Source organism: Gorilla gorilla, chromosome 14 (assembly GCF_029281585.2).
Source record: "Gorilla gorilla gorilla isolate KB3781 chromosome 14, NHGRI_mGorGor1-v2.1_pri, whole genome shotgun sequence".
NCBI classification, from domain to species: Eukaryota; Metazoa; Chordata; class Mammalia; order Primates; family Hominidae; genus Gorilla; species Gorilla gorilla.
The window spans coordinates 113,454,205-113,481,844 of NC_073238.2; the positions used below are offsets into that span (position 1 = coordinate 113,454,205).

The 27,640-nt window shown below is 47.2% G+C and overlaps 1 protein-coding gene across 1 annotated transcript in view; it reads right to left on the reverse strand.

The window, feature by feature from the left end:
- Positions 1 to 22,319, reverse strand: part of SLC15A1 (solute carrier family 15 member 1) — a 68,794-nt gene extending 46,475 nt beyond the window's left edge. Inside the window, exon 1 of the mRNA XM_004054676.5 lies at positions 22,125 to 22,319. Coding sequence (XP_004054724.2) covers positions 22,125 to 22,128 — 4 coding nt within the window. The 5' untranslated portion in view covers positions 22,129 to 22,319. The remainder of the gene's footprint in view (positions 1 to 22,124) is intronic.
- Positions 22,320 to 27,640: the final 5,321 nt, after the last annotated feature.

Here is a 27,640-nt window from a genome sequence, read left to right on the forward strand (position 1 = left end):
ACGAATAACCTGGTTTCCTGCCGAGTGAGGCCTGTCGTGGGATGGGGCTGCTTCCAGGGCAATACACCAAGAGCGAGGGCCATGGAGTCAGCCCTGCGGCCGAGTCTCATGCTAGGACCTGCCAGCTGCATGGCGGGTGAGCCCATCTGTTTCGGGCCAGCCGAACAACCAAATGAGGATGACCTCCGCCCTGCGGGGTTGCTGGAAGAGTCCTGCAAACCCCACAGCCCTCAGTGCATCGTTACGGGGGAGACGCGACTGCCTCAGGGTCCTCAGCGCCTCCGCGCCGCTTCCCACAGAGCGGAAATTCAGTGTTTGTGGGACACGCTTCCTAAGGCCCCGTTTATCAGTCACAGAGGACAGTGCTCAGATCCAGCTCTGCATGGTGGGTCCCGTGGGCCCTTCCAGGACCGTCCTTCTTCTTCAGCCCCCAGGCTGACCTGCAAGGAGCTCATCCATGGCCCAGGTCTCGACCTGGCTCCCAGGTCTCGACCTGGCTCCCAGGTCCTTTGGCCAACAGGGAGCCCTGGGAATATCAGAGGCAGGGAAGAAACGTTGGGGTATTTGTTTTTCTGGTGCCCTCCCTGCAAGGTCACCTCAGACCGTCACTTCAAGTGACAGTCACGGCTTCTCTGACGTCAGCCCTTCCCACACAACTCTTTCCTTCCAGGTTTCAGTAGCGGTTCCTTCCCCTCATCTTGCAGGCCAGGGGGCAACAGGGAGGCTGCTGCAGGCCCAGGTGCCACACTACCATTTGTTGTGCCCGTCCACTGCGGCATCTTTCTGTGACCAAGCCCTCCTGTGCTGAGCATGGCCTCTGTCCTGGGAGGTCCGTGGTGAGGCAGCGCACCTGCTGTGGACTTGGGCTGTCTTTCACACCAGGCAGGGAAAGCACCAGTGTCCGGCGGATAGGAAGGGCTGGTCGGGCAAGCGTGTGTTTTGCAAGCTCGGTGCAAACCAGCCTGAAGGTGCAAAGCGTCATTGCTGTAGTGCTGTGCGTTCTTGAGGACACGGCAACAGCACGTTATGCTTCGCCTACTTAGACTTTGGGTAATATGGCCTTACCATTGCCTCCCAAAGCCAACGAGAGAGGTGAAGTCACACAAAGGTCCGTGTTATCCTTGGCCCTCTTCAGGGAAGCAGGAGCGAGCTCTGAAAACCCAAATCACCCAAATCCAGCAGAGAGAGCCTGGGGCTTCATCACAAACCTTCCTTTCCTGTGTTCCCCGGATTTTTATTTGCAGGGAAAGACTTCATCTTTCCAGAGTCGTCCTTTTGTCTTTGCTCAATATTTTGTACCTGTTATTTGCTTAATAGTGGTAAAGTTTTTCTCTACTTCAAACACACTACAGTTACAGAAAAGAGGTCATTCAGAAAGCTTAGGTCTTAACAGTCATTATACACCGAACTAAATTATGGGAAAGGCAATCCCTTGAAGTGTAAATCTGAGACTCGGTACCCAGCCATCACCAAGAAGGCATTTTGTTTTCTGAAAGTGTGTATTCCAAGAACCGCTTTTATTATTACAGGGCAGAGGTTGCTAAACTCTTTGATAGAATCCAGAGCCATCTACTGGGTGTAACACTGCAGTCAGCATTTCTTATCTTAATGTACCTGTGTCAACAGGATTGCTATCTTAGAAAGCTCAAATGCAGAAGTGGTGTTTACATCGAGACTTCAGACCGAACTCAAGTATCAACTCTCACAAGATTCTGTTTACTTTGGTGCAATCATGTTTACGTTGGTTCCCTGCTAGTAAACCTCAGAGGCATATTTGAGTAGCCTAATGTTTCTAGTATTACTCTGGGGTCCCTTGTGTTGAACTATGATCAGAGCCAAACCCAGCTTAGAATCTGGACTTCCCATAGGACTGTTCCTTAGCACCCAACACATTGCAATCACTGAATAAACACAGGCTCTTCTTGCTATTCTAGGCCCAGAAGTGGTTTTGCTTTCTTTTTGCTAAATAATTTGATGAAATAAGTGTATATTATATATTTATATGATTACTGACTTGGGGGTTGGGGGGGACAGGGAACACAGGAGAAAACAAGAGACTCCCCTCTTCCACACGACTCAATAAAATCTCCCATCCATATGAATATTTCCTACTATTTATATAAAGCATGCTCCATATTTTGAACCATTTCAGGATGGAAACTCTAACTTTGAAGTCTTATTACCTAAAAATTAATAATTCCCTCAGCAACTGAAGGCTGCCGAGAGTGCAGCTCTAGGAGTTGGACTTCGGAAGTTGGAAGGAACGAGGCATTTTGCTGAGGTCTAAGAGAGAAGGCCTCCCTTTCAGGCAGAGAGATAACTGTTTCCTATCGTGACCAAGAGTGAAACTGAAGGAATACTGTAAGTTTCACATACTGCTTTGAGGACGTGTTTCTGAAATTTCAAGGTGTGGTGGTCAGAATGGTGGTCCCCTAGAGATGTCCATGTCGTAATCTCTGGGATTCAGGGATACGTTTCCTCCCAAGGAAAAAGGGTCTTGCAGAAAAAAGGTCTTAGGGGCCTTGAGATGAAGAGTTTATCTTAGATTATCCAGACAGACCCAATATAATCACAAGAGTCCTAAAATCAGTCAGAAAAGGTGAAAAGCTGGGGAGTGACTGCAATTGTTGGAGGAGGGGTCCCCAAGTCAGGGAATGTGGTGGCCTGGAGAAGCTGGAAAAGGCAAGTAGGGTTCTCCCCGAGAGCCTTTCAATGTAGCACTGCCGACACCTTGATTTTAGCCCAGTAAAATTCATTTTGGACTTCTGACCTCCAGAACTACAAGAAGACACCTGTGTGAAGCCACTAAGCTTGTGGTTTTTTTTGTTACAGCAGTAATTAGAAACTAATACACATAGGTTTGCCCCAAACTCTGTAAATACAGGTCTTTATAATCACTACTTACATATAACTAAGACTCAAATTCCTGCCACATTTTATTTGTTGGTAAAATGCTCTCTTTATTAATTTTTTCCTAAACTATATTTTTCTACTTGGAGCTTAGAAGTGCATACCTGGCACTTGGCTTTTAAACTGGATTTGGCAGAATCTAAGCTCTGGTGCTTCCTCTGAAAATGGTTTCCTAAGCCAAGGGTAAAGGAGTAAAGTTACAAAGTTGGTCCCACAAAAGCCCCAGGAAGCCAATGGTCCCTGCAAGAACACAGCTTGGCCTTGCTAATGGCAAAAGCGGTTTTTCAGTTAAGGAGAGAATTTTCTCAATATTGCCCCTGCATCTAGCCAGTGGAAAGACATGGGCTTTTGGTAATCAGGAGATCGAACCTCAGTGTAGAGATATTCCTCCTGGCCATGTGGCCTTGATCAAGGTGCTTACCCTCTGGGCTTCCATTTCTTCATCTGCGATATAGTTTGCATGTACGTCCCCATCAAAATCTCATATTGAAATGTAATCCCCAAAGCTGGAGGTGGGGCCTGGTGGGAGGTGATTGAATCACGGGGGTTTAGCACCATCCCTCTTGGTACTGTCCTCACCACAGTGAGTGAGTTATTGTGAGATCTGGTCGTTTTATTTTATTTTTATTTTTTGAGATGGAGTCTCACGCTGTTACCCAGGCTGGAGAGCAGTGGTGCAATCTCAGCTCACTGCAACCTCCACCTCCCGGGTTCAAGCAATTCTCCTGCATCGGCCTCCTGAGTAGCTGGGATTACAGGTGCGTGCCACCATGCCTGGCTAATTTTTGTATTTTTAGTAGAGACGGGGTTTCACCATGTTGGCCAGGCTGGTCTTGAACTCTGGCCTCAAGTGATCCACTCACCTCGACCTCCCAAAGTGCTGGGATTATAGGCATGAGCCACTGCACCCAGCCTTAGATCTGGTTATTTGAAAGTATGTATCATCGATATAGCTCCCCTTTCCAAGATGGCCAAATAGGAACAGCTCTGGTCTGCAGGTCTCAGCGTGATCAACACAGAAGATGGCTGATTTCTGCATTTCCAACGGAGGTACCTGGTTCATCTCACTGGGACTGGTTGGACAGTGGGTGCAGCCACGGAGGGCAAGCTGAAGCAGAGTGGAGCATCGCCTTACCTGGTAAGCACAAGGGGTCGGGTCAGGGGATTTGCCTTTCCTAGCCAAGGGAAGACTGTACCAGGAAAAGTGGGACACTCCTGCCTTAATACTGCACTTTTCCAACGATCTTAGCAAACGGCACACCAGGAGATTAAATAGACGCAATAAAAAATGATAAAGGGTATATCACCACTGATCCCACAGAAATACAAACTACCATCAGAGAATACTATAAACACCTCTATGCAAATAAACTAGAAAATCTAGAAGAAATGCATAAATTCCTGGACACATACACCCTCCCAAGGCTAAACCAGGAAGACATTGAATCCCTGAATAGACCAATAACAGGCTCTGAAATTGAGGCAATAATTAATAGCCTACAAAGCAAAAAAGTCCAGGACCAGACGGATTCATAGCCGAATTTAAAGGTACAAAGAGGAGCTGGTACCATTCCTTCTGAAACTATTCCAATCAATAGAAAAAGAGGGAATCCTCCATAACTCATTTTATGAGGCCAGCATCATCCTGATACCAAAGTCTGGCAGAGATACAACAAATAAAGAGAATTTTAGACCAATATCCCTGATGAACATCACTGCAAAAATCCTCAATAAAATAAAATACTGGCAAACCGAATCCAGCAGCACATCAAAAAGCTTATCCACCATGATCAAGTGGGCTTCATCCCTGGGTTGCAAGGCTGGTTCAACATATGCAAATCGATAAACGTAATCCATCACATAAACAGAACCATAGACAAAAACCACATGACTATCTCAATAGATGAAGAAAAGGCCTCTGACGAAATTCAACAGTCTTCATGCTAAAAACTCTCAATAAACTAGGTATTGATGGGACGTATCTCAAAATAATAAGAGCTATTTATGACAAACCCACAGCCAATATCATACTGAATGGGCAACAACTGGAAGCATTCCCTTTGAAAACTTGCACAAGACAGGGATGCCCTCTCTCACCACTCCTATTCAACATAGAGTTGGAAGTTCTGGCCAGGGCAATCAGGCAAGAGAAAGAAATAAAGGGTATTCAGTTAGGAAAAGAGGAAGTCAAATTGTCCCTGTTTGCAGATGACATGACTGTATATTTAGAAAAACCCAACATCTCAGCCCAAAATCTCCTTAAGCTGATAAGCAATTTCAGCAAAGTCTCAGGATACAAAATCAATGTGCAAAAATCACAAGCATTCCTATACACCAATAACAGAGAAACACAGAGCCAAATCATAAGTGAACTCCCATTCACAATTGCTTCAAAGAGAATAAAATACCTAGGAATCCAACTTACAAGGGATGTAAAGGACCTCTTTAAGGAGAACCACAAACCACTGCTCAATGAAATAAAGGAGGACACACACAAATGGGAGAACATTCTATGCTCATGCACAGGAAGAATTAATATCATGAAAATGGCCATACTGCCCAAGGTAATTTATAGATTCAATGCCATCCCCATCAAGCTACCAATGACTTTCTTCACAGAATTGGAAAACACTACTTTAAAGTTCATATGAAACCAAAAAAGAGCCCTGTTTGCCAAGACAATCCCAAGCAAAAAGAACAAAGCTGGAGGCATCATGCTACCTGACTTCAAACTATACTAGAAGGCTACAGTAACCAAAACAGCATGGTACTGGTACCAAAACAGATATATAGATCAATGGAACAGAACAGAGCCCTCAGTAATAACACCACACATCTGCAATCATCTGATCTTTGACAAACCTGACAAAAACAAGAAAGGGGAAAGGATTCCCTATTTAATAAATGGTGCTGGGAAAACTGGCTAGCCATATGTAGAAAGCTGAAACTGGATCCCTTCCTTACATCTTATACAAAAATTAATTCAAGATGGATTAAAGACTTAAATGTTAGACCTAAAACCATAAAAGCTCCAGAAGAAAACCTAGGCAATACCATTCAGGACATAGGCATGGGCAAGAACTTCATGTCTAAAACACCAAAAGCAATGACAAAAAAAGCCAAAATAGACAAATGGGATCTAATTAAACTAAAGAGCTCCTGCACAGCAAAAGAAACTGCCATCGGAGTGAACAGGCAACCTACAGAATGGGAGAAAATGTTTGCAATCTACTCGTCTGACAAAGGGCTAATATCTAGAATATACAAAGAACTTAAATAAATTTATAAGAAAAAAATCAAACAACCCCATCAAAAAGTGGGCAAAGGATATGAACAGACATTTCTCAAAAGAAGACATTTATGCAGCCAACACACACATAAAAAAACGCTCATCATCACTGGTCATCAGAGAAATGCAAATCAAAACCACAATGAGATACCACCTCACACCAGTTAGAATGGCGATCATTAAAAAGTCAGGAAACCACAGGTGCTGGAGAGGATGTGGAGAAACAGGAACACTTTTACACTGTTGGTGGGAGTGTAAACTAGTTCAACCATTGTGGAAGACAGTGTGGCGATTCCTCAAGGATCTAGAACTAGAAATACCATTTGACCCAGCCATCCCATTACTGGGTATATACCCAAAGAATTATAAATCATGCTACTATAAAGACACATGCACTCGTATGTTTATTGTGGCACTATTCACAATAGCAAAGACTTGGAACCAACCCAAATGTCCATCAATGATAGACTGGATTAAGAAAATATGGCATATATACACCATAGAATACCATTCAGCCACGAAAAAGGATGAGTTCATGTTCTTTGCAGGGACATGGATGAAGCTGGAAACCATCATTCTGAAGCATCTGTCGCAAGGACAGAAAACCAAACACCTCATGTTCTCACTCATAGGTGGGAATTGAACAATGAGAACACTTGGACACAGGGTGGGGAACATCACACACTGGGGCCTGTCATGGAGTGGGGAGTTTGGGGAGGTATAGGATTAGGAGAAATACCTAATGTAAATGACAGGTTAATGGGTGCAGCAAACCAACATGGCACATGTATACATATGTAACAAACCTGCACATTGTGAATATGTGAACACTAGAACTTAAAGTATAATAATAAAAAAAGGAAATAAAATATGTAGCAGCTTCCCCCCCGCCACGCCTGCTTTTGCCATGTGACATGCCTGCTCCCTCTTCACCTTCTGCCATGATTTGAAGCTTCCAGAGGCCTCACCAGAATCAGATGCTGCCATGCTTCCTGTACAGCCTGCAGAACCGTGAGCCAATTATATCTCTTTTCATTATAAATTACCCAGGTGTTTCCTTATAGCAATACAAGAATGGCCTAACACAGAAAAATGGTACTGAGGAATGGGTCATTGCTATAAAGATACCTGAAAATGTAGAAGAGCTTTGGAACGGGCATAGGTCAGAAGAATGTGGAGGGCTCAGGAGAAGACAGGAAGATGAGGGAAAGTTTGGAACTTCTTAGAAACTGTCTAAATGGTTGTGATCAAAATGCAAATAGTGACAAGGACTGTGAAGGTCAGGCTGAAGAGGTCTCAGGTGGAAATAAGGAACTTATTGGGAACTACAGCAAAGGTCATTTTTGTTATGTCTTAGCAAAGAACTTGGCTGCATTGTGTCCATGCCCTAGGAATTTGTGGAAGTTTGAATTTAAGAGCAATGACCTAGGATATCTGGTAGAAGAAATTTCTAAGCAGCAAAGGATTCAAGATGTGACCTGGCTGCTTCTAACAACCTATGCTCATAGGTGGGAGCAAATAAAATGACTTAAAGCTAGAACTTATATTTAAAGGGGAAGCAGAGTGTAAAAGTTGGGAAAATTTATAGCCTGGCTATGTGGCAGAGAAAGAAAATGCTTTTTCAGCAGAGGAATTCAAGCAGGCTGTGGAGCAACCACTTGCCAGAGATATTTGCATAACTAAGAAGGAGTCAAGTGCTAACACTCAAGACAATGGGGTAAAGGCCTCTAAGGAATTTCAGAGACCTTCCTGGCATCTCCTCCCATCACAGGGCCCGGAGGCCTAGAAGGGAAGAATGGTTTCATGGGCCAGCCCAGGGCCCCACAGCCCTGTGCAGCCTCAGGACACTGCTTCTTACATCCCAGCCACTTAGTCTCCAGCCTTGGCTCAAAGGGCCCAAGATACAGCCCAGGCTGCTGCTTCAGAGGGTGCAAGCCATAAGACTTGGTGGCTTCCACATGGTGTTAAGCCTGCAGGCACACAGACTGCAAAAGTGAGGGAGGCTTGGGGGTCTCTGCATAGATTTCAGAGGAAAAGCCTGGATGTCCAGGCAGAAGCCTGCTGCAGGGGTGGAGCACTCACAGAGAACCTCTGCTAGGGCAGTATGGAGGGGAAAGGTGGGGTTGGAGCCCCCACACAGAGTCCCCATTGAGGCATTGCCTAGTGGAGCTGTGAGAAGAAGGCCATCATCCTCCAGACCCTAGAATGGTAGATCCACCAACATCTTGCACTCTCAGCATAGAAAAGCCACAGGCACTCAACAACATGTGAGAGCAACCTCTGGAGCTAAACACTGCAAAGCCACAAGGGCAGAGCTGCCCAAAGCCCTGGCACCCCACTTCTTGGATCAATGTGCCCTGGATGTGGGACATAGAATTACAGGAAACTATTTGGGAGCTTTAAGATTTAGTGCCTGCCCTGCTGGATTTTGGACCTGGGTGGGGCCTGTAGCCCCTTGCTTGTGGATGATTTCTCCCTTTGGAATGGGAATGTTTACCCAATGCCTATACTCTCATTGTATCTTAGAGTAACTTGTTTTTGATTGTGCAGGCTCATAGGTGGAAAGGACTTGCCTTGCCTCAGATGAGACTTTGGACTTGGACTTCTGCATTATCGCTGGAATGAGTTAAGACTTTGGGGGATTATTGGGAAGGCATGATTGTATTTTGAAATGTGAGAGGGACAAGAAATTTGGGGAGGCCAGGGGGAATGATACAGTTTGAATGCATGTCCCTGCCCAAATCTCATATTGAAATATAATGCTCAATTGTTGGAGGTGGGACCTGGGGGAGGACACTGGATCATGGGGACAGTTTCTCATGAATGGTTTAGCACCCTCTCCCTTGATACTGTCCTCACAATAGTGAGTTCTCATGAGATCTGGTTGTTTAAAAGTATGTAGCACCTCCCTGCTCACTCCTTGCTCCTACTCCAGCCATGTGACATGCCTGCTCCCCCTTCACCTTCCAACATGATTGAGCCCTCCCCAGAAGTGAGCAGATGCCAGCACCGTGCTTCCTGTACAGCCTGCAGAGCCATAAGCCAATTAAACCTTCTTTCTTTATAAATTACCTGGTTTCATGTATTTCTTTATACTACTGCAAGAACAAACTGACACAATCTACCACTTTCTCTGAAAGTTAGTTAATAAGATTGAATCTACAATGAATAAAATAAGGTTTTTTATTCACTTCATCTCAGGAAGACAACTTGGCAGATTCTTAATTGAGTATGGATGGACATTTAGAATGGACTGACTTAAAATACAGACAAGAATTTACCATGGGGGACCCCTGGCAGAGGTGAGGAGGTAGCCATCGAAGAAGAAAGAGCCCCCTCCAGGGTCACTTACATTGACCCAAAGTAGAAGTGCCTGATGATGTCACGCTGGAAGTCAGACCATGGGGATGAGGATGGTGTGGACCAGAGCCAAGTGGTCTTCTCAAATACAAGCCATCATGACAAGCATTATATTGTCTTTCAAACTGCTTTTTGGGTGGAGGTTGCTATAGTGTGCACCAGGCAGGAGCTAGGGAGAGTGAAGGTCCTGTCACTCCGAAGCCATGCTAGTGAGCTGATGCAGAAACATGCCTGGGGCGGGGAGGTGCTTGCTAGGCACGGCCCCTGTCCAGGGTCACCCGCTGTGCTCCGCACTCCACCTGGACTGTCCACCGTCCACACCAGCAACCTGAGCTTCCCCCAGTGGAGAACCTTGCTCCCAAACCTTGCGTGCTCTCTCCTTCCTGCAGGTGAAGTCCTACTCCTAGGCCCGGCATTCAAGGCCCCCCAGGGTCTGACTGTAGCTCCATCCTCCTCCACCCCAGCTGTCCATTCACATGACTCGTTTTCTGTCTCCACTTGGGCCCTTTCAGAATTCCATGTGCTATGTGGTCTCCCTCTGCCTCCTCGGCTTCCCAAATCCTCTCTCCTTTCTCAGGGCTCTTTAGACCCTTTACAGCTGCCCTGGCGGAGCAAGGGGTTCTACTTCAGAAAAATGTCACAGAGCCTCCTGTAGCATAGGATGTCTCTCACTTTTTTTTAAGAAAATAAAGCATGTGCCACTTCAAAAAGCAGCAGCGGGACCTGCACCAGGCTTCACTGTCACTGCCCTGAGGACAGGGGTGGGGTGGTGGGAAAGAGGAAGGATGTGGGTGCCTGGTGACACACACTTGGTTTGATGTCTTTTCCAAAATGGATAAACTTTGATCGAGCAATGAAAAGTGTTTTTCTTTCCTTAAATGGGCTCTTCTAGCATCAGAGGCAGGTTAGCTTTAGAAGAAATTCAGTGCCTATAACCCAAAGCCCTTGTTTCTGGAGTGGCTCTTGTTGAGGCTGTTTCTTGCCCAGCTTGATGATTTTTTTTCTTCTTGGATTTGAATGTTTTGCCGCCTTTCCCACCCTCGGGGACTCTGCTTGTCCACCCAGCATTCTGGTGTGGATTAGAAAAGTGTGGGCTTCTAGGCCGGATGCAGCCCAGTGGGGCCTGGTCTGACAAGGGAGCAAGGGCCACTCAATCCAATCAGAAAAAGTGTCTCTGATGGCTGCACTGCTGGTGACTGGAGCATGGGCTGCATTCCATACCAGGGGTCCTCCTGCTGGGACCGCCATGAAGGCATAGCCGGCACCCAGGCTGTGCCCATCCTCAACTGCTCTTCATAGAAATAGCCTCCTTTTCAGGAGCAGGCACGGTGGCTCACACCTGTAATCCCGGCATTTTGGGAGGCCAAGGCAGAGGGATCACTTGAGTCCAGGAGCTTGAGACCAGCCTGGCCAGCATGGTGAAACCCCATCTCTACTAAATATACAAAAATTAGCTACACTCCTGCAATCCCAGTACTTTGGGAGGGCGAGGCAGGTGGATCACTTGAGACCAGGAATTTCAGACCAGCCTGGCCAACATGGTGAAAGCCCGTCTCTACCAAATATACAAAATGTAGCCACATGCCTGTAATCCCAGCTACTCAAGAGGCTGAGGCCCGAGAATTGCTTGAACCCAGGAGGTGGAGGTTGCAGTGAGCTGAGATCATACTACTGCACTCCAGCCTGGGTGACAGAGGGAGACTCCGTCTCAAAAAAAAAAAAAAAAAGGCCTCCTTTTCCACAGCTACTTTCTTCCCCACTAGGAAGCTGCTGCAGTTCCTCTAATCCATAAACAAACAGGGCCATGAACACAGAACATGCTGATGTGTGGTTTTTGAATGCCATTTGCTCAAAGCAAATGAGGTATCAGACTCCAAGAATGAAGAAATCTCACTAACCCCTAACAGCAGGAAACTAACTTAGAAACCATGTGGGGAAACTGGTGCTGAAGGGAGACTGTGGGTTTATCAAGTGACTGGGTGTGTTGCCATGTGGACAGCAGCCTAGCCCTGCGGACCTTGCACGTGGGCCACTGGGCCAAGGCTTGACTGCAGCTGACCTGAGTCTCAGCAGATGCCTGGTGGTCCTCCCAGAACACAAGAGAATGGGAAGGCCGTGAGGGGCTCCACCTCCCTCAGGACCCCCAAGGATTCTGGTGAGGCGGTGGGGGAGCTTTCTGCCCAGCACCCTCACAAGAGAGACATGGAACACAAAACCACTCAGCCGCAGCCTGGCCCCGGCTCCTTGGCAATGAGCCACCTCCTACCTGTCATCAGCCCCTGCTGTTGCAGGGCTGCTTTTCCCGCCTACGTGGGTCATGAGCTGCCTTGCCTGTACCACTTCCGTGCAAAGTCAGGCCCTGCGCCATCTGGCGTGTGCTGGACAGCCTGCCTTCACCTTCCTTTAAGACAGTTCCTCCCTCAGCTTGGGTGTCCATGGCTCCAGCCTGGGGACAGCTCCTGGTCAGTGTAGGAGTTTGCCAGGGCTGTCTTACAGAGTGCCTCAAACCGCATGGCTTACAGCATGGAATTGTGGCCTTTCACAGTTCTGGAGGCCGGAAGTCTGAGATGGAGGTCGGCAGGGTTGGGTCCTTCAGAGGACGCAAGGGAGAATCTGTCCTGGGCCTGTCTCCTGGTGCTTTGAGGCCCAGCTTTGGTGTTCCCCGTCTTGTAAGAACATCACCTCCACCTCTGCCACCATGCTCACGTGGCACTTGCCCTGTGTATGAGTCTGTGTCCAAATCTCCTCTTTTTACTCATTTTTATTATTGTTGCTATTTTTGAGATAAGGTCTCACCCTGTTGCCCAGGCTGCAGTGCAGTGGCACGATCATAGCTCACTGCAGCCTTGAACTCCTGGGCTCAAGGGATCCTCCCGCCTGAGCCTCTTGGGCAGCTGGGACCACAGGCGTGTGCAGCCATGTCGGCTAAGTTTTAAAATTTTTGTAGAGACAAGGTCTGCTATGTTACCCATGCTGGTCTCAAACTTCTTGTCTCAAGTGATCCTCCCACCTGGGCCTCCCAAAGTGCTGAGATTACGGGCACGAGCCACCATGTCCAGTCCAGATTTCCTCTTTTTGTGAGGACACTGCTCATATTGAATTAGGGGCCACCCTACCCCGGTATGACGTCATCATAGTGAATTACATCTGCAACGACTCTATTCCCAAATAAGGTCACGCTCCAAGGTATTGGGGCTTTGGGCTTCAACATATGCATTTTGGGGGATAAATAATTCGCCCACAATAGTCACAACTTACTGCTTTAGGTTCAGATATCCTCCTATCTTTTAAAAAGGTTTCCACACACAACTATCTAAAATCATAGGCTGAAGAGGCCTGAAATGAACAACCTCTCGTGGTTTTATAAATTACCTACAACTTTCAGCATCTTGTTCCTGTAACTACAGGCATGAATCTTTGAACGCCATTCCTGTCCTCCTTCAGGAAGAAATGATCTCTCTGGGACCCAGGATCCAGCCACCTTTGGACATGCTGACAGACAGTTGATTTCCAACCTGCTCTCAGCTTCAGGGAAAGGTGAGCCAGGCCACAGAGTGCTCCAGAGTTCACATGCAGCAAAGCTGTTTGGCAAACCAGGAAAGATCTCAGGACAGTCCTAAGTCCTGCCTCAGGCAGAGGCCGGGTAGTCAGGTGAGATGATTTTCCTGGCTGTTACTACAGCAACCCTTGCTCTCCAAGTTAGCTTCCTGATCTACACCTGGATATTTTTAGTCTAGAAGAACACCTTTCCTTCAGAACTAAGAGTGAGACTCTCTTTAAATGCCAGACTGCTGAGGGTAAATAAACAAACATATGCTCAGGTTAAAGAGAAGAGAGACCCTTCCTCAGAGCAGACTCTAGAAGGAGAAAAGAGGAGAGAACACAAAGGGAAGCAGATACCAGCCTCCGGGACAGCATCAGCTCCACACACCCAGCAGGCAACAGAAATGGTGGCCCTAATAATATTGTATGTTGTCATAGGAGAAAATGACTCTAAAGATACATAAATATCGCTAAATTAAAAGGAAACAAGCCTGGGCAATGTGGCAAGACCCCACCTCTACAAAAAATAACAAAAATTAGCCAGGCATAGTGGCATGTGCCTGTAGTCCCAGCTACTTGGGAGGCTCAGGCAGGAGGACTGCTTAAGCCAGGGAGGTCAAGGCTGCAGTGACCTGTGATTGTGTCACTGCACTCCAGCCTAGGTGACAGAGCGAGACTCTGTCTCAAAGAAAAAAAAAAAAGAACCAATCTTTTGGTCTTTTGGAGGGTTGTTTTTCAAGGCAATGAGGTTGAAGACCCTAACTTATACACACACAGACTTTTTTTTTTAAAATGGTAAATCATGACTAGAAAAAAATGCTTTACAATCATGGTTAAGTATGAAGTTAGGGTATAAAACAGAATGCAAGTTTTCTGCCCACATGATAGATTAAAAGTAATGGCAAAGCTGGGTGCGGTGGCTCACACCTGTAATCCCAGCACTTTGGGAGGCCGAGGCGGGCAGATCATGAGGTCAGGAAATCAAGATCAGCCTGGCCAAGGTAGTGAAACCCCGTCTCTACACAAGATACAAAAATTAGCCGGGCGTGGTGGCATGTGCCTGTAATCCCAGCTACTCGGGAGGCTGAGGCAGGAGAATCATTTGAACCTGGGAGGCAGAGGTTGCAGTGAGCCGAGATCGCGCCACTGCGCTCCAGCCTGGGCGACAGAGCGAGACTCCATCTCAAAAAAAAAAAAAAAAAAGGCAAAAACCGCAATTACTTTTGCACCAACCTAATATTTGGGTTGCACATGGCTCTTTCCTATCATAAGAATATCTGTAAGAAAGTTCTTGACATAGAATGCTGTTAAAATATTATGTGTATTTTAAATTTCATTAGATATTATCTAACAATTCTCCATAAAAATGTCAGGTGACTTATTTTTTTCAGTCTTCTAATTTTAGAATTAGCATGCATAGCAGAAACAGCTATATTTTTCAAAAACCAGAAAAGTGAAACACTGCACATGAAGACTGCCTGGAAACTTTATCTGCAGGTCCACAGTACCACATCAACAGAATGGGAACGTCGTTTTTAGAACTGGAGGTAAATTGCCTGTGTCTCCTAGATCACTTTGGGGCCTGTTTTCTACATACCAACTCTCTTACTAAGTGGACCGTTTACAGTTGACCAGAAACTATGACCAGAAAACTCATCTGTCTTGCTGGGGGAAGACACTGGTCACCAGACATAGCATCCGAGCTGAGGACCGTGGTGGAGTTATCTTTACACTACAAATGTTTTCTACCTAAAGTCATCTATAAGCCATGGACATATTTCAGAGAGAATACTTTCTGTTACCACGTCGGGGTGTCAGATAGTGTCCTGCCCATCCCCCCACAAATTCACATCCTTCTCAATCTCAGAACTTGACCTTATTTGGAAATAGGATCATTACAGATGTAATTAGCGAAGACCAGGTCATACTGGGACAAGGCGGTCCCTCATCCAATGTGAGTAGAGTGCTCCTAAGAAGAGGAAAAGTGACACAGAGACAGATGGGCTGGCAGAGACGGCAGGGGTGTGTCCACAAGCCAAGGAATGCCAAAGACCACCAGCCACACCAGAAGCAAGAGAAAGGCCTGGATCGGCTTCACCCCCAGAGCCTTCGGAGGGAGTGTGGCCCTGCTGACCCCTTGACTCTGGGCTCCCAGCCTCCAGGACTGTGTGAGAAGACTTTTCTGTTGTTTCAAATTCCCCAGTTTGTGGTGCTTTTGTTACAGACACCATAGCAAACAAGTACACCACGTGAGTTTAGGTGTCTTGATTTATTTTTGTTTTTTTTAACTTGTAACATTATTTATTTACCATTTTAACTTTGATTTTAGGGGTACACGTGCAGGTTTGTTATATAGGTAACTCGTGACTCAGGGTTTTGATGCACAGATTATTTTTCCACCTAGGTACTAAGCCTAGTACCTAATAGTTGGTTTTTTCCAAACAGCTCTCTCCTCCTACCCTCTACCCTCAAGTAGGCCCCAGTATGTGTTGTTCCCCTCTGCGTCTTTGTGTTCTCATCATTTTGCTGCTGCTTATAAGTGGGAAAATGCAGTGTTTGATTTTCTGTTCCTGTTAGTTTGCTGAGGATAATGGCCTCCGGCTCCATCCATGTTCCTATAAAGGACACGATCTTGTTGTTTTTTTATTGCTGCATAGTATTCCATGGTGTATATGTACCACATTTTCTTTAGTCTATCATTGACAGGTATCTAGGTTGATTCTATGTCTTTGCTATTGTGAATAGTGCTTCAGTGAACATATGTGTGCCTGTGTCTTTATGGTAGAATGATTTCTATTTTTTTGGGTATATACCCCGTAATGGGACTGCTGGGTCAAATGGTAGTTCTTGGAGGAGTTGTCACAATGCTTTTCACAATAGTTAGACGAATTTACACTCCCACCAGCAGTGTATAAGCATTCCCTTTTCTCTGCAAGGTGTTTTGATTTAATGGAAAAAAAGGAAAAAGGTTTATTTCCTCAAGAACATCTCAAATGTATAAACATCTGCCATGTCCTAATAGAGCTTATAATAAAATCTTGTCACTAGGGGCAGATTGTAGAAGTTCTAAATGCCTAGTTTGAGAACTTTTAACGAGCCTTCTTATGGAAGTACATTTTGTGAATTTTCTATTTGTTAATCTGATCTCTGAACCAAAATTCCCTCTGGACACGGACCTGTTGTTCCATATCCCCACATCATACCTGGAGGACTCTAAACCCTCTCTCCAATGAGAGGCCCCTTTCCACAGCCCGGTGAGGGGCTTTGAGCAGTTTCCAGTCTAGGAACCAGGAGAGGAACTAGACCTTCCTCCTTCTTAAGCCTCTGTGGAAGACCCTGTCCCTCTGCCCCGTGGCTGTGGCACTTCCCAACTTCTGAGCCTGTGCTTTAACTGTGTTCTCATAGCTGCCCTCATCCTAAACCCCAAAAACCAGAGGGGCTGAGAGCAGAGGTGTGGCCCCCCACCGGCTGACACAGCCTCCTTTGTATCACATCCATGAGGTGAACCCAGGGTCCAGTGTCCTCCGCAATAGACTTCCAGCTTCTGAAACCAAGGGACAAAGGTACAAAAGAGTGACTCCCTGGTTCTTTGTGTTGCAACCCCGGGATGATGAGTCAACCGTGCTCGCTCAGCTGAGAATACTGCTCTTTCTCTCACTGTCCTCAAGGAAGAATGTGGAAAGGTTCCTCAGGCCTGACCCTTGTTTTTATTTCCTTATCGGCTCACCTGGGACACCTACCCACTTTCTCATCCTGCAAAGCATAGAATCAAGACGCAACTGTGTCTGAGAGCTTCTGCCTCAGCCATGGGAACACAGCTGGCTGGGCAGTCTTAGCTCCAAAGTTCTACACCAGGCCCCCAGTCATCAGCAGCTCCACCATGGGGAATAGAGTGGCAGTCCCATTTTCTAGGGAGGATTCCTGGTAGCTCAACTAGCCCATTGAGTAAGCCCTGTTTGTTCTTCATGGAATGGTACAGTAACTCAAAGGGCAGTAGAAAAAAATTATTAATCAAAAAAACCCAGCCTGGCACAGTGGCTCAGGCCTGTAATCCCAGCATTTTGGGAGGCCAAGGCAGGCGGATCACCTGAGGTAAGGAGTTTGGGACCATCCTGGCCAACGTGGCAAAACCCCGTCTCTACTAAAAATACAAAAGTTAGCCAGGCGTGATGGTGCGCACCTGTGATCCCAGCTACTCTGGAGGCTGAGACAGGAGAATTGCTTGAACTCAGGAGGCAGAGGTTGCTGTGAGCCGAGATTGTGCCACTGCACTCCAGCCTGGTTGACAGAGCAAGACTCCATCTCAAAAAACAAACGAACAAACAAAAAAACCCAAGGGAATCGAAAATGGAATAATCTTACTCAGGACATTTTGTAAGAGATGTGAAAGACCATGCAAACATTTAGCACTCCATCCAAACTGGGCAAACCTAAAGTAGGCAAACCCTCCTGCTTAGACAAACACTCCTAGTTGCTGCTTTCACTGGTCTCATAGTACCTCATTTTCCTCAACTCTAACTCGGAGTGGAAGAGTGTTGTTTACGGGCTTATGTTCCTGCCCCCTGAGGATATAATTTCTTCAGGCAGGATTATTTTTATCCTCACATGGTAAGTAAATACCCGCATAGATAAGCAATTCAGGTGCATCCTGGCCAGCCCAGCTGAACCACATTCATTTCTCACTCCTATTCATTTCTACTCTCTTTACTTCTTTGTTTTTGTCTTGTTGTTGTTTCAGACACAGTTTCTCTGTTGCCCAGGCTGGAGCACAGTGGAGCAATCTTAGCTCACTGCAACCTCCACCTCGTGGGCTCAAGTGATCCTCTGGCCTCAGCCTCCCAAGTAGCTGGGACTAGAGGTGCGCACTGCCACGCCCAGCTAATATTTTTGTATTTTTTTTGTGGAGACGGGGTTTTGCCATGTTGCGCAGACTGATTTCAAACTCCTGAGCTCAAATGATCCGCCTGTCTCAGCCTCTCCAAACGCTGAGATTACAGGCATAAGCCGCAGTGCCCAGCTATCCCTACGTTAAGACGGCACCGGCAGACTAGTTCTCAAGTTCTACCTGCTAATTTACCGAATGCTTCATCATCATGGACATGTACCCACATGGACAAGCCAGGGGCCAGACTGTACTAGACCTTCCCACAGCCTAATTTTTAGGGCACAGTGGCAACATGTTCACATAGGCAGGGGTCAAAAAAAAGAACCCAGGGGATCTTTAGAGCCGTGGTTCTCAAAGCATGGGCCTGGGAGCAGCAGCATCACACCACGTGGGAACGTGGTCAAATGTCAGTGCATGAGCTCTACCCTGCACCTGAGACTCTAGGCAAGAGGCCCAGCGAGCCCCACTGCTGGAACAGGCCCTCACTCAGATAAGCCTGATGCATGTTCAAGTTTGAAAAACGCTGACTTAGAGCAATATTAGCCCAAAAGAACCCAATGTTAGAAGTTCTCTTTTCTTGCTGCTGGCTAGGAGGAAGTGAGTTCCCCCGAAGGTCATATGCCAAAGGCCTCCTTCAGTGTGGGACCACCTCTATAGCTTGCAGCAGGGACACCAGCTGCCCTGGTACTTCAATATTGTTCTTCGGTTGACTCAAGAGTTGACAGGAGGAGGACAGAATGTGGAGGGACGCGCCAGGTGTGAGGGACCTTCACAGCCCATCCATCATTTTAAGCTCAGGCAGCTGGCTTGGAAAAACCTATCAGAATCACAAACAAGGCCAGCCAGGAGGCTGAGATCTGGTGGGGCAGGAAGAGAATAAAGTATCCTACATTAAGTGAGTGAGTATCTCCAAACAACCTGGAGGTCTTGGCAGATAGAGGCAGGTGCTTGCTGCATTGAACCTGAAGCCTTGTACCTAATTTTCAGAGTCCACTTAGCATAGTCTTGCTAAGCTTTGGATAAGGGAGTGAGGTGGGGTGGGAGGAAAGAGATCAAATAGTCAAAACCTTCAGCAAAAGCATCCCCAGCCCTATGATCCTACGAAGCCTTCGGAGGCTGCTTTTTCTTACTGACGCTTCTTCCCAGCATATAAGAAGTTTTCTGCTATTCAGAGACTGAATTCAACCTGACAGCCCTTGGGAAAAGAACATCTCTCCACCCCAGGCTCTGAGAACCACACAGATACCTTGGCTAGGATCCCCAAACTATGGCTCATGGGCTAAATCTGGCCCACTGCCTGTTTTTGTGTGGCTCACAAGCTAAGAAGAATGTAAGCTTACATTTTTAAGTGATTGTAAAAAGTTTTTTAAGATTTTGTGGCACATGAAAATTACATAAAATTCAAATGTCTCAGTACATAATGAAGTTTTGTAGAAACTGCTCTGCCCATTTGTTTATTGTGTACGGCTGCTCTAGAACTGCAGAGTTGAGAAGTTGCCACAGAGACCACCTGGCCCCCAGGACCCGAAGCATTTCCTACCTGGGGCTTTCCAGAAGAGACTGTCGACCACTGCTTTAAAACAAAGGAGGTGCCGTTCATGAGCCCAACAAGACACTCAGCCAGGTTTGGCTGTGCGTTGCCACACCCAAAGCAACATTTTTTTTTTTTTTGAGACGGAGTTTCACTCTTGTCGTCCAGGCTGGAGTGCAATGGCACGATCTTGGCTCACTGCAACCTCTGCCTCCCGGGTTCAAGTGATTCTCCCGCCTTGGCCTCCCTAGTAGCTGGGACAACAGGCACATGCCACCATGCCCAGCTAATTTTTGTATTTTTAGTAGAGACGGGGTTTCACCATGTTGGCCAGGATGGTCTTGATCTCTTGACCTTATGATCCGCCCGCCTCGGCCTCCCAAAGTTCTAGGATTACAGGTGTGAGCCACCGCGCCCAGCCCCAAAGCAACTTTGATTTATTCTGTTAACTGTTGTGGATTCTCCTTGCCTCTGTTACTAAGTCTAATAAATGCCTTAATGGTACGATTCTGAGTCTCATCCAATCCCTCACTTTCCTATTCATTCAGAACTTCTGCTCCTGGATTCTCAAGGAATGAAAAAGCACCTGCCGTGAAAATTTGCTCCAATTACAGTGGGACAAAGTCAGAGGCAGGAGGTACAGGCTTCTCTAAGGACCATGTCCTTTTTTTCCCCTGCCTCGTTTGCCAACTGCTTCAAGTGTCCCCTCAGTCACTGAGGGATCTGAAGCAATTCTGGCATGACCTAAGTACCAAAGATCTGTTCTTTTTTTTTTTTTTGAGACAGAGTCTTACTCTGTTGCGGAGGCTGGAGTGTGGTGGCACCATGTTGGCTCACTGCAACCTTCGTCTCCTGGGTTCAAGCAATTCTCCTGCCTCAGCCTTCCGAGTAGCTGGGATTACAGGCATCCGCCACTATGCCCAGCTAGTTTTTATATATTTTTAGTAGAAATGGGGGGGGTCTCACCATGTTGGCCAGGTTGGTCTCAAACTCCTGGCCTCAGGTGATCCACCTGCCCTGGCCTCCCAAAGTGCTGGGATTACAAGCGTGAGCCACCACGCCTGGCCAAGGTCTGTTCTTAAGAGAAGTTACTACTACTTTTTTTCCCCATAACAATCATTAAACAATTTTTTTTCATTTACTAACTAACCCTTGATATTGAAAAGTTAGGACTTCAGTAAAAATCAAATCGGTTTTTGCATATAAACTTTTTTGTTGCTATTCACATGCTATGTCAATCTCAGTTGCAAACAGAGAGGACCAGTTGCAGACTAGAACGCATCAATTCATTTGGAAAGGAGGCTTCAAATCTAACTCTGTATTCCTTCACCAATAACCAGGCAGCTGCCTCTAACAACTCTCGGGATTGGATCTGCTGGAAATGCTAAACACGGGTCATAAATTCCAACTCAACAAGGATGCTGCTCAGGTATTTGGTATTTGATGATCAACAGAAATATTTCAGAGCACCTCCCAGCAAAGTTGCATAGAGTGACAGGTGGGACTTGTTTGAGGGCGGGACCCAGAACTGCAGCCCAGGAATCTGCCTGCAGAGCTGAGCTCGGCCACAGTCTCCGCCAGAGAGGGAAGTTGCAGGTCTTTCTGGAACAGGCACAACTGGCTACAATTAGAAGTCCAAAGTGTGAACCACTCACTGCTTCTCCTTAGGAACCACCACATGCTGTGTCCGGCAGGCATTCTGAGAGCCAGAGGACGGCTGCACCTTGGGGCTGGGCACTGACACACATCACCCCACCAGGACCACTGAGGCAGCCACGGACCGACATTCCTGTCTACAGGCTCAGATCCCCCTCAACAACGTGGCCACATCTTCTGCAAAATGCTGGCCGGGGGCATCCATGGCACAACTTTGGGAAGCTGACTGGGCTTCCTCATCTTTAAGAAAGCAGCGGGCTGGGATGCTCTCAGCAGCTCTGGCTCTGCATCCGTTCATTCTCTCTGGGTCTGCCTTAGTTCCAGGGTGGTTAATTCGGAAGCGGGGCAGGAGTCAAGTTGCCTCCTAGCTGTTTTGCTGACGCTCCAGCCCCATCAAGAGCCAGCTCCTCACCTTCTGTAAGGCACAGAAGGTGCCTCAAATTAAGCCAGGGGACAGTACAGAGGGTTAAGAGGGGGCCACAAAGAGAGGCCCCATCTCCTCTTGGGCCAGGGTTCCCTGCGGAACTCCAGGGTCACCTCGCCAGCCAGAGGCAAGACAAGTGCAAAGGCAGCCACAAGGCTTCCGCCAGTTAGACGGTGTTTCTGCCACCCCTGCCGTCACCCGCTGGGTCCCGTCCCGCTCCAAGCGCACTCCCGGCCCGCAGGGTGGGAACACGAGGATTACAGTGCCCCACGGGCGGGCGGGCCAGGATCGCAACCTCGGCGGAGTCGGCGCTTCTGGGCACCTCTGGCTTCCGCGCCCCGGCCGCGCGGTGACCACCCGGGAGGGGATCCCGGGCGCCCCGCAACCTCCCGGCCCCCGTGGGCCTTCGGGTGGCCCCGCTTCCCGCCGCCGCGTACCCTTCGCGCCTCCCGGCCCTCGGTGCCGGCCCCCGCCCCGCGTAGCTCCGAGTCTTTAGCCCGGCCGGCCCCCCACCCGCCGAGCGTACCCATGGCGGCGGCTCCCAGGGCTCCTGCGACCTGCCGGCGGGACGTGCTCCTGGCAGGTGCTACTGCTCCGACCTGGCGTCCAGGCCCGGCCCCGTTGCCCCAGGTGCAGCCCCAGCTCTGCGAGGCGGGGCCGCCGGCTCCACCCGGGGGGCGGTGCTGCGGGGAGCAGAGGTCCGTGCTCCCGAGCCGTCGCGCGTGGACACCAGCCCCGGCCCAGATGCGGGTGGGCCCCGACGGGAGCGCGTGGCAGGCCGGGGGAGAGCCAGTCTAAACGCAGATTCCCAGGCCCCACCCCCAGGCCAGCTGACTCAGGAGGTCGGGGCTGGGGCCCCAGAATGTGCATTTCTAAGAAGTCTAAGGGGAGGTTGGTGCTGCTGGACCCAGAACCACACTTTGGAAACCACTGTGGGAGGAACGCACGCTTCTGGGTGGGGAGGCAAAACACGGTGGGACAGTGGTCAGCTGTGTGTGTGTGTGTGTGTGTGTGTGTGTGTGTGTGAGAATGTGTGTGTGGGTGTGAGGATTGTGTGTGAGTGTGTGTGTGAATGAGGATTGAGTGTGAGCATGTGTGAGAATATGTATATAGTTTGCATGTGAGAATGTGTGATGTGTGTGTGAGAGTGTGTGTGTGAGAGAGTGTGTGTGTGGCTTTATTTTGAGATTCAACCTTTGAAAGCATTTCTGGGGGATTCTACATTTCCTTTCTTTAAGAATCATCCTTTCTTTAAGAGGACACAACCAAATGGAAGAATATTCTATGCTCATGGATAGGAGGAATCAATATCGTGAAAATGGTCATACTGCTCAAGGTAATTTATAGATTCAATGCTATCCCCATCAAGCTACCAATGACTTTCTTCGCAGAATTGGAAAAAACTACTTTAAAGTTCATACGGAACCAAAAAAGAGCCCCCATAGCCAAGACAATCCTAAGCAAAAGAACAAAGCTGGAGGCATCATGCTACCTGACTTCAAACTATACTACAAGGCTACAGTAAGCAAAACAGCATGGCACTGGTACCAAAACAGATATATAGACCAATGGAACAGAACAGAGGCCTCAGAAATAACACCACACATCTACAACTATCTGATCTTTGACAAACCTGACAAAAACAAGCCATGGGAAATGGATTCCCTATTTAATAAATGGTGCTGGGAAAACTGGCTAGCCATATGTAGAAAGCTGAAACTGAATCCCTTCCTTACACCTTATACAAAAATTAATTCAAGATGGATTAAAGACTTAAATGTAAGACCTAAAACCATAAAAACCCTAGAAGAAAACCTAGGCAATACCATTCAGGACATAGGCATGGGCAAGGACTTCATGTCTAAAACACCAAAAGCAATGGCAACAAAAGCCAAAATAGACAAATGGGACCTAATTAAACTAAAAAGCTTCTGCACAGCAAAAGAAACTACCATCAGAGTGAACAGGCAACCTACAGAATGGGAGAAAATGTTTGCAATCTACCCATCTGACAAAGGACTAATATCTAGAATCTACAAAGAACTTAAACAAATTTACAAGAAAAAAATCAAACAACCCCATCAAAAAGTGGGCAAAGGATATGAACAGACCCTTCTCAAAAGAAGACATTTATGCAGCCAACAGACACATGAAAAAATGCTCATCATCACTGGTCATCAGAGAAATGCAAATCAAAACCACAATGAGATACCATCTCACACCAGTTAGAATGGTGATCATTAAAAAGTCAGGAAACAGCAGGTGCTGGAGAGGATGTGGAGAAATAGGAACACTTTTACACTGTTGGTGGGAGTGGAAATTAGTTCAACCATTGTGGAAGACAGTGTGGCGATTCCTCAAGGATCTAGAACTAGAAATACCATTTGACCCAGCCATCCCATTACTGGGTATACACCCAAAGGATTATAAATCATGCTACTATAAACACACGTGCACATATATGTTTACTGAGGCACTATTCACAATAGCAAAGTCTTGGAAACCAGCTCAAATGTCCATCAGTGATACATCAGATTAAGAAATTGTGGCACATATACACCATGGAATACTATGCAGCCATAAAAAAGGATGAGTTCATGTGCTTTGCATGGACATGAATGAAGCTAGAAACCATCATTCTCAGCAAACTATCACAGGGACAGAAAACCAAATACTGCGTGTTCTCACTCATGGGTAGGAGTTGAACAACGAGAACACATGGACACAGGGCGAGCAACATCACACACCAGGGCCTGTCAGGGGGTGGGGGGCTGGGGGAGGGATAGCACTGGGAGAAATACCTAATGTAAATGATGAGTTGATGGGTGCAGCAGGCCAACAAGGCACGTGTATACCCATGTAGCAAACCTGCTCGCTCTGCACATGTACCCTAGAACTTAAAGTATAATTTACAAAAAAGAATCACAAAACAAAAATAATAACACAGTGATTGTCTCCAGATTATTGTTCTGTTTTCTTGCCTGATCTCATGAGGTTTTGCAAACACAGAAAGGAACATTAAAAAGGGGAATGAAGGTGAGTTTCCACAGCCTTTTTGTTTTAATCATGCTGAAATACAATGTAAAACTATCTGAAGTGCACAGTTCAGTGGCATGAAGTACATTCTCATTGTTGTCCCACCATTCCCACCATCCAGCTCCAGAACTTCTTCATCTTCCCAAATGAAAACACTGGACCCATTAAGCAATACTCCCCATCCACACTCGCCCCCAGGCCCTGACACCCACCATTCTCCTTTCTGTCTCCATAAATCTGACAACTCTGTCATCCAGGGAAGAAATCTCCAGTGTTTGTCCTTTTGTGTCTGGCTTCTTTCACTTTGGGTAATGCCCTCCAGGCTCATCCATGGTATGAAGTACATCAGCCTTCCTTCCTTCTGAAGTTGAGGAATATTCTGTTGTGTGTCTACAACACACTTGGTTTATCCACTCACCTGACTCTATTATCTCTTGAGTCTTAGCATTCTCCCAGCCAGCCTTTCTGGAAGACTGTGGTGCCTAGGGAGAAACAGAGACCACTATTCCATGGAGGTGACTGAGCCTGCCCTTCCCCGGCTTTCTTCACTGCCGCTGAAGAGTAAGAAACTCTTCAATTAGTTGCAGCATTGATACACACAAGGTAGCGGTCAACGTTACCTCCAGAAATGGGGGCTGCAAGTCACAGGACCTCATTAGGTAGAAAAATGCAGCCTCGGCTGAAGGAAAGGAAAACTTTCTCTGGAAGGTTTGGAAGCACACTCACAGCTGCTACCCTGCGAGATATGCCGGGAGTAGAAAGGTGGAGCTTGTGATGGTTTGTTTAGGTCAAAGTTTTCTCTGCAGGGTGGTATTTCTGTGGCTGAGCTCATGAACCCTGGAATCCGGACTTCTGTAAACACACTCTTGGTCTAGGCCAGCAGTTCTTAAACTGTGATCCCTGGACCAGCAGCATCAGCATCACCTAGGAACTTGAGAGAAATGCAGATTCTTAGGCCCCGCCCCAGAGCTACTGAATCAGAACGTCTGCAGTGGGTGCAGCAACTTCTCAGTAGTTGCGAGACAAATGCTGTTTCTTCCACAGGCTTATTTAATCCTTCATTCAGGCATTACTTATTTATCACCTCCCAGTGCCAACTACCATGCTAGTGACGGCATTGGGCAGAGTGGGTGGCCAGCGCAGAGACAGGCCTGCGCCCGCAGAGCTCACATTCTTATCCGTTACAGCACGGCCAGAAGAGGCAAGGTCCTCAAGATGGAGAAGCCTAAATGAAGAACAAAAACCAAGGGGGTCAAAGAGACAGGCTCTGCAGATCCTGAATAGCTCAGCCAATCCCTGGAGACCTGTGTCTTGCTGGGCTGCTCCCTGGCAGGCTGTGTAGGGGGTAATAGTGTAAACCAAAAGTAAATTTCTAAGGCCCCCCCAACCATCTGAATGGACTTCCTCCTCTGCCAGGGCACTCTTAAAATTTAACCTGACAGACTGCTCCAGGCCATGATGGGAAGTGGGGATTGGACGTGCCTCCTTGTACCTCTTGGGCATGGCACTAACATCAACGCAGACCTTAAGTCTAATAAAAAACATTTACAATATATTCTCTCTGAAGCCTGCTACCTGGAGGCTTCACCTGCATGATAAAACTTTGGTCTCCATCACCTCTTATTGCAACCCGGACATTTTCTTTCGGTTGATCTCAGCTCTTTAGATAAATTCAGCCAATTGTCAACCAGAAAATTTTAAATCTACCTATAATCCAAAAGCACGCCTCCCCCCACCCCCTACTGCTTCAAGTTTGTCCCGCCTTTCTGGACTGAACCAATGTACCTCTTAAATGTATTTGACTGATGTCTCATGTCTCTAAAATGTGTAACACCAAACTACACCCGGATTACCTGGGACACGTGTTCTCAGGATCTCCTAAGGGCTGTGTCAGGGGCCTTGGTCACTCACATTTGGCTCATAATAAATCTCTTCAAATATTTTACGGAGTTTGACTCTTTTCGTCAGCAGTAGACTCAGTTTTTATACCCTCCATATGGGCAACACAGTCTATGTATTCTATTCGTTTCCTGTGGCTGCAGTAACAAACTGCCACAGACTTGGAGGCTTATGAAAACACAAGTGTGTTCTTTCACAGTACTGGAGGTCAGAAATCCAAAATCAAGGTATCAGCAGCATGCTCCCTCCAAAGGCTCTGGGGGGACCCTTTCTTGTCTCTTCCAGCTTCTGGTGGCTCCACGTGACCTGGGGTTCATGGCAGCATCACTTCCATCTTAGCCCCTGTCTCTACATGGCTTCTGCCCTGTGTCCTGTCTCCTTCTCCTCCCTTGTAAGGGAACTTGTCATTGGAGCTGGGGCCCACCCTAGTCCAGGATGAGTTCATCTCCATATCCTTAACTTGCTTCCATATGCAAAGACCCTTTTTCCAAAAGAGGCCCGGGTTCCAGGCAGGCACCATGAGCCCACTATACTCCCCAAAGGGACCCAAGTCTGGAATTGGAGTGTACAGAATTGGCAGGCTGGTCCTGGAGACACAGAAGTGTTGCTTGGCTTCCGAGAATTGTCCTTAGGCAAATGTTGTGATAAAGAGATCAGCACTCAGTGGTAGCAGTCAGGGTTGTTCAAAATTAGGCCTGTCCTTGTTTTCTTACTGACACATTTAAATGATACAAAGGTATACTAGTAGTCTATTCTAGGAAGAACGTGGCCTTGAAAAGGTGGCTTGCAAACTTTTTGGAGTAACAGAGTGTCATTTCCTCCAGTTCTGTTCCTCAGATTGCTTGGCTGTAAAGACCTTTTCATTCCATCTCAGAGAGAAATTGAGTAGATGTCAAATGTACAGCAATTAGAGTTGCTATGGAGATGCTGATGGTTAAGGAAGGGACTTGAGGAATAAACAATAAGAGTGAATCCCATAGCCATTATTTGAGAAGAGAGAGAGGCTGGGAAATGGAATGAGATGGTGGGGAGGAGGTAGGAGGGGAATAAACACGAGAAGTTTACCTGGAAAGCAGGAGAAGGAGGAAGACCAGTAAGCTACTCAAA